Source organism: Trichechus manatus, unplaced genomic scaffold, assembly GCF_000243295.1.
Source record: "Trichechus manatus latirostris isolate Lorelei unplaced genomic scaffold, TriManLat1.0 scaffold00002, whole genome shotgun sequence".
In the NCBI taxonomy this organism is placed as follows: Eukaryota; Metazoa; Chordata; class Mammalia; order Sirenia; family Trichechidae; genus Trichechus; species Trichechus manatus.
The window spans coordinates 28394098-28408517 of record NW_004443938.1 but is presented as its reverse complement, the minus strand read 5'-3'; the positions used below and the strand labels follow the sequence as shown (position 1 = coordinate 28408517).

Sequence of the window (14420 nt, the reverse complement as noted above, 5' to 3'; positions counted from 1 at the left end):
CAAGTTCTCCCACGAACAGTGACCCCGTTTTGTGCCTCAAAGCTGCAAAGGCGTCGACGAGTCCCTTCCCCTCGAGGGTTATTCTAACCAGGAAGAGTCCCGCCCCCCGGGGGCGGGAACCGGGTCAGCCCGACCTCCCGATAGCTTCTCGCGATCGTAGCGGCCGAACGAGCTGTGCGTACCTTCCGGTCAGCATCCATCAGCTTTTCCGTGATTGGTCCATTTCCACATCCTGGGGCGTAACGCTACTGTCCGCGGCTTGGGCTTTCACGTGTGGCTAGGCCTGAAGTGTCCGCTGCCAGCCGGGCCTTGTTGGTGCCCCGGACTTCGAGAGCGTCATCGCCGCAGTTCTTGGGGTGAGATCCGTGCGGCCACAATATGGTAAGCAAGACTTCGTTGTCTCGGCGGCGGGGCGCTTTGGGCCTACAGAGGCCGGGCTGGCCCCGCTAGTGCTATTGCGGCCTGGGACTGGGAGGGTTCCTGTCCCCGGGGAGACAGAGCTGCCCCAAGGTGCCCTGGTGTGGGTCACTCCTACCATTCTGGTCACATGTTGCGGTTTAGTTTGGGTCTCCCACGGCCGAGTCTCCCTGAGGAATGGACCGAGGCGAATGTCCTCCTCTTGTCTCCGTGGGGCCTGCAGCACTGCTTGCCTTTGGTTGACTAAACACCCGTAACACAGGACACAGACGTGCTACCTTTGCTTCATGGAGTCCAGGCAGAAAATTGCTGGTCTCTCTAGGCGTAGGAGGGCAGATGTCTGCTTGTCTGCTCTGGGGAAAGAAAACTTGTGGGAGGATTTAAGAGTTGGGCCCAAAGTAAGGCCAGTTACTCACCTGGGACGATGGTTTCTCCGTTTAGAAGATCAAAGTTGAATAGTGAAGTAAGAACGTAGATGGGGATGATGAATTTCGTTCGACGTTAGCTGGTTGTTTATAGTTTTGTTTAGTAGTTTGTACATGAAGTGTCCACCCTGCTGGGAACTGTCTGGTTTTCTTGTGGCAGCTCCTTGTTCTGGTTCAACCTGTCAGGGACCTTCCCTGAATGCCCAATCTAAAATAACTCGAGTTATTCATACACGCACCTCACTGTCTTTTGCTTTCTTCATTTGAAATCATTATCTTGTTTATTTGCTTTCTGTTGTCTCTAAAAACAGGGACTTTGTCTGACTTGCCCACAGCCTTATTCCCAACACCCATAGCAAGGTCTGTGCAGAGTAGATACTCAGTAAATGTTTGTTGAAGGAAGAGAAGTAGAAATTCTATAGGATATAGGTGATGCAGCTTGCCTTAGAAGTGTAGGTTTTAAAAATCTGTTGATCATTCATAGTTTATTGAAGATGCCTTGTGGACTGTGATACTTTTCACTTTTTTGTTATTATGTTTTAATGACTTTTTCTAATTCTACTCCTTTGCAGCCTCACAGGAAGAAAAAGCCCTTTATAGAGAAGAAGAAAGCTGTGTCTTTTCACCTGGTCCACCGGAGCCAAAGAGATCCTTTAGCAGCAGATGAGACCGCACCTCAGAGGGTTCTGTTGCCTACACAGAAAGTACGTCCTGTTCATTAGGCAGTGCTTTTGAAGCTGAAGAGGACTGTTACTAGTTTTTAATAAGTTATTGTTAGTCAACCACTGTTCTCATGTAACTGATCTTTGGGGAAACATAACAATTTTTAGTCAATAAACTGATTTGTGCATCAAAAAAAAAAAAGCCGTCAAGTTGATTCTGACTCATAGCAGCCCTATAGGACAGGGTAGAACTGCCTCATACGGTTTCCAAGGAGCGCCTGGTGGCTTCGAACTGCTGTCCTTTTGGTTAGCAGCTGTAGCTCTTAACCACTATGCCACCAGGGTTTCCAGTTTGGACATCAGACATGTTTATTTTGGGAGGGTAAAGCAAGTTTATGTGACAAGCTTAAATGAGCAAATCTTGTAATGGTAACCTGCTGCTGTCTAGTCGGTTCCGACTCATAGCAACCCTATAGGACAGGGTAGAGCTGCCCCATAGGTTTTCCAAGGCTGTAATCTTTATGGAAGCATACTGCCACATCTTTCTCCCATGGAGTGGCTGGTGAGTTTGAACCACCAACCTTTCAGTTAACCACTGTGCTATCAGAGTCCCTTAAAATAAAGTTAAGTATTTACTAAATCACCAGCTACAGTGATGCATGATGTCATGTTATTTAGGGCATAATTATATGCTCAGTGTCTGCTTATCCTAATATCATACCATTTCATAATCACAAACTGCATTTTGCCACCTCTTCGTTTATCTCATGAAATGGAAAATACCAAACTCATGGGTTAGCTTCTGAAAATGCTGGGCAGCCTTATTTTCAAGGTTGATTTGATTGTTGTTAGTCACAGAGTATTCTTGTTAAGTGTAAGGTGAAAGGGAGCATTGGGGGACATGGGCCGTGCTTGGATGGTTTTCTGTAAAGCCAGTTTGTGTTATTCTTTGCTAAAAGTTTCTTTGCATATAAATACTAGAATTGTACTTACCCTTCAAGGCCCCCTAATCTTTTCTTCTTACCCACCAGATACATCAAGTACACGATAAAATGAAATGTGTGCGTGCATGCACGTTTTTCTTGGCTTGAATCATTGCATAACAACATTTAATAGAAGGAGTTGTTTTCATTCCATTGTGATTTTATGTAGCACTTCACTGACTTCCATTGGGTCACTTCTGGTTTAGAAGCTTTATGTTTCCTGTGTTTGTCAAGACATTTTTCTCATTGTTGTTAGCTAATGTCTTCATGTGCCATCTGCCTCCTGTTCAGAAAGCTGCTCTCATTGTAAGGTTTCTGTACGTTATCCTTGAAAGGGGTACTGATTTCCATTTTGCTTATTGTCCAAGGTAAATGATGATGAAAGACGAGCGGAACAGAGGAAGTATGGAGTGTTCTTTGATGATGACTATGACTACCTGCAGCACCTGAAAGAACCGTCTGGGCCTTTGGAGCTTATTCCCACAAGCAGCTTCAGTGCACACAACTGGAAGGATGAGAAAGAAGAAATTTTAGTAATTCCAGTAAGGCATTTCAGCAATTTAAGTGTGATAGAATGTTGGCAGAGAGGGATGAAGGAAAAAGCTACCATTTTTTAAATGAAGATAACTGTTCGGGTTTTGTGTTTGTGGGTTTTTTTTTGTTGTTGTTTTTGTTTTTTTTAGTATTTGGGGCAAGAAATGGTGACACCTTGAACACAAAGCTAGGCCATGGCTCCACTTAAAATGTATGTGTGTGCATGTGCCATCAGGAGAGAGAAGGCCATCTGTTCTCTGGTGTCAGGTGTCAAAAATAAAAGCCTTTTTGACAGGTTTAGAACATTAGATTAATAGATGCGGTTGTATTCTGCAGCCCTTTTCAATAGAAGAAAAGCAGCTGTTTCATTATCATAATTCATAAACTGTCTTGTAGAGTTGAACTTAGCCTTTGCAGAACGCTCTGTTCAGATCTTTAATATCTGTGTACAAGCTGCATGTTAACCAGGAGGGAGAACAGCTGAAATGAATTGTAATGATGTACCTGTTGCTCTTCTCAAAAAACACAGTCCATTTTAATTCTTTTAAGTACAAATGAGACCACATATTTATATGAAATTAGTGCTGCAAATTTCAAGTTCTGTTTGTCTCTCTGTTTATATTAACGATGCCTATGTTGCATGCCTTTGTTATCTCATTTTTTATCCCATGTACGTTTCCTTGTGGGAAATTTATATTATCCAGAATACTTGATACACAGTGGTTTCTATGCTTTATTTTCTTAAAGATAAGCTATTAGAATTGTCTACAACCAGGCACATGGTTCAATGGAATTAAATTTCCGTATCATCTCGCACTTAAAAAAAAAAATTCATTCATTGGATTGTGTACACAGAAGGGAAGAGATAAAAAGGGTACGAATTCCCCCTCGCCCCTTCTCAGGCTCCAGTTCTGGCAGAGTCTAGATATTCTTCCCCTTGGGAAGATGTGACAATAGTTGCTCCAGTCCACAGCTTAAGGAGAGCCTCAGGATTAAGGTTAAGTCTTGCTTAAGGTTCGGTCTCAGGGTGTCATCCAAAAGAAGGACATAATAACAACCACAGTCATTCTATTTTAGCTAGATCTTAGCCTTCCTGTAGTGCTCCAGACCCCATTACTGCTTCCCTGTCATCATAGAAGCAACTTCTCTCTACTTCTTCCCCAAGGCCATGACATCAGTAGTGAGGTACTTATCTCTTAGTGGCTGACTTGCTTCTAAGACCCATCGAGGGGAGAGGAGGAGAAGTCTAGCAATGGCTCAACTTCTTTATCTTACTTAGGGAGAAAAGTTTTAATAAAGTCCAAAGATTCTTCTGGCTTGTTTGTATTGACCAGTACAAGACTAGCTTTTAATTCTTAATTCATTTTGGGTAAAAATAATCGTTATCTAAACTCCAATCTTGTACATGCTTCTTTGGCTATTTTTCAAGTTTGAAAAATATTTGCAAAGGTAAGTTCGCTAAACACAAGCTACACCTCCTTTTTTAGCCCCAAATTCCAAGGTTAGATAATCACAGGGAACCTTAAAAAAATGGACTCTATAGCAGAAAAACAAATCTTTGCCCACGTTTATGCTACCAAGAAACTCATTTTGGAAGCCATAGCAGCTTGATATGTGTGCATAGCAATATGTAGCCTTTACTCATTATCAGCAGGTCTTCAAACTGGTTCATTCCAGTTCCAGCCCCTACTGAGAATTTACATTTCTAACAAGTTCCCTACTGAGAATTCGCTTTTCCACTGCAGATATACTGAATCAGAATCTACATTTTAACAGGATCCCCAGGTGATTCTTAAGTATAACTCCCTGGGAACTTGTTAGAAGTAGAAATTCTCTGTAGGGAACTTGTTAGAAGTGCTTCGAAGCCAAAGCCCTGCTATCAGTGAACCGGTGATGAGAATTCACATCCTAGCTTTGTGCCTACTACTGCACTGAGGAGGGGCTGGGTGGTGAGGTACACAGAAATGGAGAACCCATGGTTATTACCCTCACATTGTTAACTGTTTAGTTGAGGAGATGAAACTAAAGCATAAGGACCTATCAGACAATGCATGTTAGCACATGTTTAAGTAGATTGTATGGTATGAAGAATGAGAGGATTTCACACAACGGAAAGTCCTAGGACAGCAGTCATGAATGGCTTCATACAGGAGGGAAGAACTGAGCTGGCCACTAAGGGCCAGCTAATAGAGGGAAGAAGGAACATATCAGTCAAAGGAAGAAGAGTGTTGGAGGTAGAATTGTGGATCCCAGTGTCCGGCACATAGACTGTCAGTAAATTATTTTGCATTATTACATGACAGTGAGGAACTGGACTTGATTTGCATGGAGGTCCTATGTTGAGTAACAGTAAGAACTTTGGATACATAGAGTGGACCTTGGTTATGCAGAGCCTTGAAAATCAGGGTTTAAGTGTGGGGAAAAATACCAACGACTGTTTTAAGTATAGGGAAGTCACATGATAAACATATTAAAGAAGTTTAATTTGGCAGTGGTATGCAGATTGGGTTAGATGATGTAGACTAAGCAGCTGTTGCATAGTCTCTGTCTTGGTTATCCATGACTAGGATGGTGCCCGAGGGAATAGAACGAAGTCAGTGTATACACGAGAGTTCAAAGGGACATAAGGAATGGAGAGAAATGATTTATGTCCAAACTAGGATTTAAGATAACTGATTCACAGAAAGGCTGTGTCATTGTTAAGAGATTGGATATTATCTCTGGTTGTTAGGTACTGAATTGTGTCTCCCAAAAAGATACGTTGAACTCTGTCCTACAGGGTCACTATGAGTAGGAACCAACTCGACAGCAGCGGGTTTACGGGTACCTGTGAATGTGACCCTGTTTGGAATGGGGTCATTGAAGATGCTGTCAGTTAACACGAGGTCATGCTGGAGTAGGGTGTGCCCTAACCTTATATGACCGGTGTCCTCATAAAGGAAGATACAGGGAGACAGAGGAAGGATGCCATGTGATGCTGCAGCTGCAATCTACGTAATGTCTGGAGCTACCAGAAGCTAGGAGAGAGACATGTAACAGATTCTCCCTCAAAGCCTCAGGAGAAATCAGTACAGTGGACACCTCAATCTTGGATTCCAGCCTCTGGAACTGTGAGACAGTGAATTTCTGTTCTTAAAACCACCCAGGTTGTGCTATTGTTACAGCCGCCTAGAAAATGAGGACACTGGTTTAAGAGGAAAAAGATTAACTTTGTTTTGAAACTTCAGCTTCAGGATAGTGGAGTCACAAGAGCTGGATTTGACTCCTGGAACCTCACTTAATGACCATTCTCAGGCCAGCAAGCCATTTAACCTTAATTAGCTTTTGTTCTGGCACTAAAGTATGTTGTTACCCTCATAGGGTTGTGAGGAAAAAGTGGGAGTAATGTACTGGAGAAAGCTTTGTGAGGTATTGGAGGAGGTTGCTTTTGAGGTGAAAATGGGATGTACTTGTTTGAAATATGTAACTGGAGTTCAGGTGAAGAGGAATGCAGAATGAAGGTGTATTAGTTTCCTAGGACTGCCATAGCAGATTGCCAAAAACTGGATGGCTTAAAACAGCAAATTTATTCTCTCACGGCTCTGGAGGCCAGAAGTCCAAAATCAGGGTCTCAGCAGGGTTGGTTCCTTCTTGCTACTCAGAGGGAGAATCTGTTACATGCCTCTCTCGTAGCTTCTGGCAGTTTGTGACAGTCCTTGGCGATCCTTGGCTCGTGGATGCATTACTTCCATCTCTGCCTGCATGTTTACATCGCATTCTCTCCCTGTGTCTTTACATGGCCTTCTTATAAGGACCCTAGTCATTGGACTAGGTACCAACCCTACTTCAGTATGACCACATTTTAATTAAATACATCTACAAAGACCCTGTTTCCAAATAAGGTCACATTCTGAGGTTCCAAGTGGACATAAATTTTAGGGGGGGACCCTATTTAACCCAGTACAGAAATTCAGAAATATTTCTAGATCTAACCTCTGTGTCATTTCTTTTTCAAGAGCACTGGAATTAAGTTGCCTTCATCAGTGTTTGCATCAGAGTTTGAGGAAGATGTTGGATTGTTAAATAAAGCGGCTCCTGTTTCAGGTGTGTTTAATTTCTTTACCTTTTCAGGGGGATACAGCTGTGCTTTGCAAAAACAAGCACATAGTAACAGTTGTAGAAGTTCCGGTCTTTAATAAAGTGTGATGATTGTCTTTTTGTATTGTTGCCATCAAATTCTTAGTTTTGAGAGTTTCTGTTTGGAAAGGAAAGTGGAAAAACTATTTTTGGTCATCTGCTGGAATTTTAACCTTTGCCTAACCTCCTACTCACAAATGATTATATTGAACTAACCTCACATACATACAGTACAGTCTTGAAAATACTTCATCTGTTGGCTTTCAGAATTTCTCCCAAGAGTCTAGAAATGTTCTATAGAAGTCTGTTTTACCATCTACTCCAGATGCACTGAAAAATTATCGTTTTTTTTTTTTGGGGGGGGGGCAATATCAACATGGTATTTTAGAACAAACACAAAACTTCACAGAAGTGATGTTTAGTATTTTCTCCTAAATTGCCTTAATTATTGACGAATGCTTGTTGTGTAGCATTCATTCTACAGAGCTTTGAGCTTCCACTGTGTAGTGGGGTCTTGGGTTAAAGAATAAAGTGTAGTCTCTGACGTCAAGGAATTTGCTGTCAGTTGAGGAAGGCAGACAATAAAGGGGGATTTATGATGACAATGCAGACGGGTAAATACTGGGCCTGCAGCACATACCAACCCCAGTCTTGGGGAGTCGGGCGAGGAAGTGATGTCTGTTAATCTCTTAAGCAGAAGTTAGGTAGGTAGAAAGAGGGTGGTGTGGGGAGGAAAAGATATTCCAGACAGGAAACTGCAAAAGCAAAAGGACATGAGTATGGGAAATTACACACATTTTAGCATGCCTAAAGGGAGGGGTAGGATTCCTAAGAAGTAAGGCTAGAGAGTAAGCAGTGTCCATGTTGTGAAAGGCCTCAGGAGCCATGTTTGATTATGAGTTTGAACTTCAGAGGAAGGTTTTCTTGGACTGTGTAGTATTTTTATATGGAGTAACATAGCTGGGATTTATTAAAATATCATCGTTTGAAATAAGCCTGGAAGTTTACAAATACTTCGAGTTACTTCTGATAGGTGAACTTAAAGCCCAGTTTCTTTCTGCACTTGAAAGCTTTGACATTTGCTAAATAGACAAAATGTAGTATTGCAGATCTGTAATGTTCTTATCAGCGGGTATTTAAAGAGGAAATATTTTTTTTCTTTTATCTGCCTTACAGTTATCCGTCTCTGTCTATTCCGCCACTAGACTAAACTCCTTAAAGTTCTTAATCATTCTTTCATCCCAGTACAAAGATAGAATCTGCCATATAATAGATACTCAGATTATGTTAGTTGAGTAAATGAATCATGCTCTCTTGAGAATTAATTGCTCAATTTTTGTTTGCTTTCTAGGCCCTAGACTGGACTTTGATCCTGACATTGTTGCAGCTCTTGATGATGATTTTGACTTTGACAATCCAGATAATCTGCTTGAAGATGATTTTATTCTTCAGGCCAATCAGCCAACAGGAGAGGAAGAGGGAATGGATATACAGTATGTGTGATTTGTTTAGAAGTGGGGATAACAAAGCTCTTCTTTTCTGGGAGGTTAATCATAGAATTTTATAGCTGGAAGAGACCTTCAAAAACATTTCATCTGATTTCTGTATTTTAGAATAGAAAATGTAAGACTTAAGGCCTTCTTTATAAGCCATTGAAAGGTAGGGCTAAAGTCCCATCTCCTGATTGCTAGTTCATTGTTTTTCCTACCATACTAGATGGGTTAAACAGCATTGCTATTCCTGTCTAAACAACCCTCTGCAATACCTTCCAGTTTGCTTGTATAATATTTATCTGATGTTTGTTTTGTGTTGTTTTGATTGTTTTAATAATTTATAACCCTTCTTTGTAACTTTAGTAAATCTGAGGCTGAAGATGGCAGTGAGTGGGAAGATGTGGATGATGAGAAGGAAAGTGGTTGTGACAGTGATGACTATGACTCTGAAGGTCCACTATCAAATGAAGGTGATATGTCTGCCTTAGGCAGACCTCACGGAGCTATAAAAAATGACTTGTTCTGGGAAGAGGAGACAAAAAGTCGCTTCACGGAGTATTCCATGACTTCCTCAGTCATGAGGAGAAACGAACAGCTGACCCTACATGATGAAAGGTTTGAGAAGGTAAAGTCCCCAAACGGGGATCTTTTGATCGTGGCTCCTAGTAAATTTTTGTGTGTGCTTGGGACCAAAAACTAGATCCAGTGCCTGTCTCTTCATGAAACCACCCTGGTTTTAATTCTGTAAAGGACATGTATAGGTCAAAAGAGTTGGCTACCCAGACATCCTGACTTTCCTTTTAGAGCTCTGACATTTTGATTCTGAACCTCTTCTGACCACAGTCCTCAAGATTACGCATTTCTCCTAAAGCACTGGCCTGAGCATAAACAAAATTCCATTCCTCTCAGTTCTCATAGCTGGAGAACAGAAAAGAAGTAAAGAGTTTAGGGTGCTTAGAACGGCTGAATTGTGGTGTACTTGGGTTTGGTTCAGGAATAGCAGGCCACATTCCATTAGCCTTTCTGTTTATGCAGGTTCTCCTGGCCGCTAAGCCTTTTTACCCTGTTTTAATAGCTCTTAATACCTTCTAACATAGTGTCTAATGCTGATTTATCATGTGCGTTATATATAGGCTTGTTTCCGATTAGAATGTAAGCTCCTCTAGTACAGGGATTTTTGTGTATTTGGCTGACGGCTATATCTCAAGCTCTGCAATGTGTCTGGCACGTAGTAGGAATTAAAACTGTTAAATAAGTGATGAATTAATGATGGTTTCCTTCATGGTGAGTCCAAGGTAAAGATTCTAACTTTGCTGTGTTTTCACTAAATGTTAGTTTTCTTTTTCTCTCTCATAGAGATAGGCAAACTATTACTACAAATAACCTGACTCTTTGGAAGATACATCACCCCCTGTTTACTCATTTATAAGCCTGTCAGTGTTAGCAGTATTTGAATTATGCAGTAAACACCATCTAAGCAAGAATTAAACTTGTACCTTAACAACAGGAGGCTGTTCGATTACATCAGCTTTTTGTTTGCATAACCAAAGGATTTGTTTATGCAGAAATGTTCTACTGAGGTAAAGATCTCTGCCTAACATTTTCTTCTCCAAGCTGAGTAGAATAACTGCCTTTCATTTTCATGTTAAATGAAATCCCTTTTTCAGTCTAAATGGACATCTAAACAGTGCTGGGCAAAATTCTGTCCACGCATTGTTAGTGTTAAAACCCTGCTAATTATTTTAAGATAGTTGTGATCTTATGATAACCCATAAAGCCATTGCTGTCAAAACAGTTCTGACTCATGGCAGCCCCACGTTTCAGAGTAGCATTGTGCTCCATAGGGTTTTCAGTGGCTGAAATCTTAGTCTTAATGGAAGTAGATCACCAGGCCTTTTTTTCAGTTGCTGCAGTTGAGCACAAACTGTGCCATCCAGGAAGCTGATCTTACAAAAGTGCTTAAATCTTATGTAAGAGTAAAATGTAAAAATAACATTTAAATACTATAATCTTAATACATTTATTTTTAATGGTATCCTTCTCTGTTTATATTCAGTTTTATGAGCAATATGATGATGATGAGATTGGAGCTCTGGATAATGCTGAATTGGAAGGTTCTATTCAAGTAGACAGCAGTCGGTTACAGGAAGTTTTGAAGGACTACTATAAAGAGAAGGCAGAGAAGTACGGTGACTTCTTTTCCTTGTTTAGATGGTTTATTTCATTTCCACATAAAGTCTCTAGTTGTACAGCTAAATCAAAAAGAATCACCTAGTTAGAATCCATGTTTAGAAAATGGTACCTTTTTCATAAACTTTGGTTCATGGGGCTCATCTCTTTTGCCCACATTTCAGTGTTAAGAATTCTGAAGCTGAATATGACAGTGGGTGGGAACATCCTGAGAACCACTTTCTCTATAACTTTGACCTGAGAAGAGTCATGGTGGCATAACAGGGTTAGTGGCAAGTCTGAGGACACTTTCCAGTTGGAAAATAAGGTGTTGCTTCTAGCTATCAGTCTTGACTCCCTATCTGATTTGTAGCCTGGAGCTACCCTTACACGTTATCAATGCTGATAGGCTGAAGAATTATTTCAGCATCTAAGTATACATGTTCTTATTTCTTCTTGAGATGCCAGGTGTTCTGAGAAGTAGATAATGTATGGCTTATGGAAAGATAAAAGTTTGTTTCTCCAGTGGATTAGCAGAACTGACCAGCCAATTAACTTGGCAAATCAGCAGCCATATCATGGTGACTCTTCCCTGAGAGAAACTAATGAGGCATTTAAATCTGCCATAAAGGTCTGATGTCACATAATCGCTATAATATTAAGTCCCACAGCAGGGCAAGGAGCCACATAGTTTGAGTGAACTATTGGATACTTGGAGAGACGGACAAGCTCATGCTTTTCGAGGCTTTAAAAAACATTGTTTTCTTAGGAAAGCCACCATCTTGTTTAATGTATTATACCCTTGCAAAGATGCGGATAGATTTTTCCTGTCAGCAGAATGAATGCCGAAACCCACTGGAAGGGGAGAGGCAGGGCTGGGTAGAGCTAAGTGTAACAGGAAGTGACAGACAGAGACACATAAGTATGTGGTTTTTTTTAAATGCCGTTGTTTCCATAGCTGTTCAAGTGGAATTTTACTTACAGTCAGTATGGTAATGGGTGTGTTTTTTCCCTCCTCTGTCTTGGTTTTTAAAAATTCAATCAAAAGTTGTGTAAAATTGCATACTCTTGAACCCTTTGAAGACCAGGACCTGCTAATGAATGAGCTCAATGAGTCTGAGGAGGAAGAAATGGTTACTGTAGTTGTTGAAGAAATCAAAGAGAAGTGGGATTGTGAATCCATTTGTAGTAAGTATCTTAGTGTCCATTTTACTGTTAAAAGTATGATAGTAATTTTTTAAATATTTTTGGTAAAAATATATACACAGCAGAACAACTCAAAAACTTCTTCATGTACAATTCAATGACATTGGTTGCATTGTTCACATTGTGTCCACTGGTTACATTGTTCACATTGTGTCATCGTTCTTGCTGTCTCTACCCAAATTATCTCGGTCCCATTAACTTAGCTAGATTCAGTGCCCCCTAAACTTTTTATCTATGCTTTAGAGTTAACTGTTGTCAGTTTGATCTAATACAGGTAATTTTTTAGAAGAGTGCAGTGCTCAAGGCAAGCATTTTTTACTGATTGAGCTAAACTGTTGTTTGGTTTAAAGATGACTTCAGGGGCTAGTTTTGGTTTATGGTTTAAAAATTGTCTCAGGGCAATAGATTCAGGGGTTCCTCCAGTCTCAGTGGATCCAGTAAGTCTGGATGTATGGTAGAAATTTTAAAGTATTAAGTACATCAACTTTTTTAAAAATACATGTGTTTTAATACAAGTTAAGCTTTTAGGAAGTCTTTGAAAATGATTTGGAAAAGTAATTTGAAGAGTAATGTTCTTCATTACTGAGTTGTAAATAATATAAAGACTTTTATTAGAGGGACTTCACCGTTATTTTGAACTGTGGAAACACCAGATTTTCTCTTTTGAGCATAAATGAATTGAATTTTGAAGGGTTTTTTTTTTTTAAAGTTAGTTTTCCCTCCTATATCACTGCTTAACAGTAGTTCCAGTGTAAGCATTATTTCCTTGTAGACCGTAAGCCTTTAAATGGTGGGGACCATACTCCTTCATCATTTTGTCCCCAAGTAGCCCAAGGTCAGGAATATAGTAGGAACTCAGTAAGGTTTCGCTGAACTGAAAGTGTACTTAGTGTGATGTTTATACATAATGGTTTTGGTTTTTTTAGGTACATATTCAAATTTATACAACCATCCGCAGCTTATCAAGGATCAGCCAAAGGTAAGTCCTAGTGTCCTGAACTATCTGAACTAATGCGCTGCAGGAAATGGAGTGTACAAAGTGTTTTCTCATGTAACTATCCCTTTGTGGCTAGCGACACCATTAGGAAAAGCAACAACAATGTGTCAGTGTGCTATTTTTGTTAATAGGAGTGAGAAATAACTCTAGTGCCATTTTATCTTTATTTCAGCCCAAACAAATCCGAATATCTTCTAAAACAGGAATACCTCTCAATGTCTTACCTAAGAAAGGACTCACAGCAAAGCAAGTTGAACGAATGCAGATGATAAATGCCAGTGATCTGCCTAAGGCATCAACCCAACCTCGTTCTAAAAACGAAAGCAAAGAAGATAAAAGAGAAAGAAAGCAAGCTATAAAAGAAGAGCGCAAGGTGAATACATTCCTCAGATGTGTGATTTAGAAAGAGCTGGTGGGAGGAAATCATGGGAATTGAGTTTCTTTTGTAAAATTCTATCTGGGTGAAGATTTGAATAACACGAGTATGCTCTTGTACAGGAACGGCGAGTGGAGAAAAAAGCTAACAAATTAGCCTTCAAACTGGAGAAAAGAAGGCAGGAAAAGGAGCTGCTGAACTTAAAGAAGAATGTTGAGGGTCTAAAGCTATAACAATGGAACATTTGGAATAAGGCACTTTCCATTAGGAACTAGGATCTTCAAAGAGACAAAACTTTGCCATTTTTACTGGCAGCTATTGAAAACATAAGCATAAAATATTTGAATTATTTTTATACCAACAAGTTTGTCAACCATCTTGTAAATATTGTCATATTGCTTAATATTATAAGCTTAGCTTTGCCTTGAAATAAATGAGTTGAATAGAACTGGTGTAATCTTCGTTTATTTAGATACTTGTCCTGTTTATTTTGTGCAGATGTTCTCAAATATTTCTTTGAAACTTCTTCACCCCTTTTCAGGAATTAAATGGGTTTGCTAGCTGTATCAAGGAAAGAGGCCCAGTTAAACCCAGTTTTGAAATGCTGAGTTTATCCTGCTGAGTGGTGAGAAGAATTTTCCTGAGAAGGTTCCCCTGGTAGGAAGCTGTTCTCCCTTGCTGTACACAAAGAGCTGTTTCACAGGGATGCTAAAACTGAATATTATGTTGTTAGGACTCAGATTTCCCATTATATCACTAGATGATTTGCTTTTGAGTTTCCGAGCAGTGGGAAACAGGAAATAACAGTAGAAGAAATAATCAAAAGTTCATTGGCTTCAAAATCAAAGATTTACTTCGGCTTAAACTAGAAAGTTTGTCTTCTGAACATTTAAATGCTTGGAGCTATTTGTACTTGATGAAAATACATAGTTGAAAATGTTGCCTGTTTTTGGGTGAGTTTCTTCTTTAAACTTTCAAGTTTCAGGAAGTGATGGCATCACAATTGTTAATTATTTGGTAGACTGACTTATTTGCAACAAAC

The 14420-nt window shown here is 40.0% G+C and overlaps 1 protein-coding gene across 1 annotated transcript; it reads left to right on the top strand.

Moving 5' to 3' along the window:
- The first annotated feature begins 230 nt into the window (after nucleotides 1-230).
- LTV1 (LTV1 ribosome biogenesis factor) lies at nucleotides 231-13826 on the top strand. The gene is made up of 11 exons (XM_023729451.1): nucleotides 231-381; nucleotides 1415-1546; nucleotides 2856-3029; nucleotides 7017-7104; nucleotides 8489-8630; nucleotides 8994-9255; nucleotides 10687-10814; nucleotides 11848-11987; nucleotides 12932-12984; nucleotides 13175-13375; nucleotides 13501-13826. Exons 1-11 carry the CDS (start codon nucleotides 379-381, stop codon nucleotides 13609-13611), a joined length of 1434 nt encoding a protein of 477 aa, XP_023585219.1. The 5' UTR covers nucleotides 231-378; the 3' UTR covers nucleotides 13612-13826.
- The last annotated feature ends 594 nt before the right edge of the window (nucleotides 13827-14420 follow it).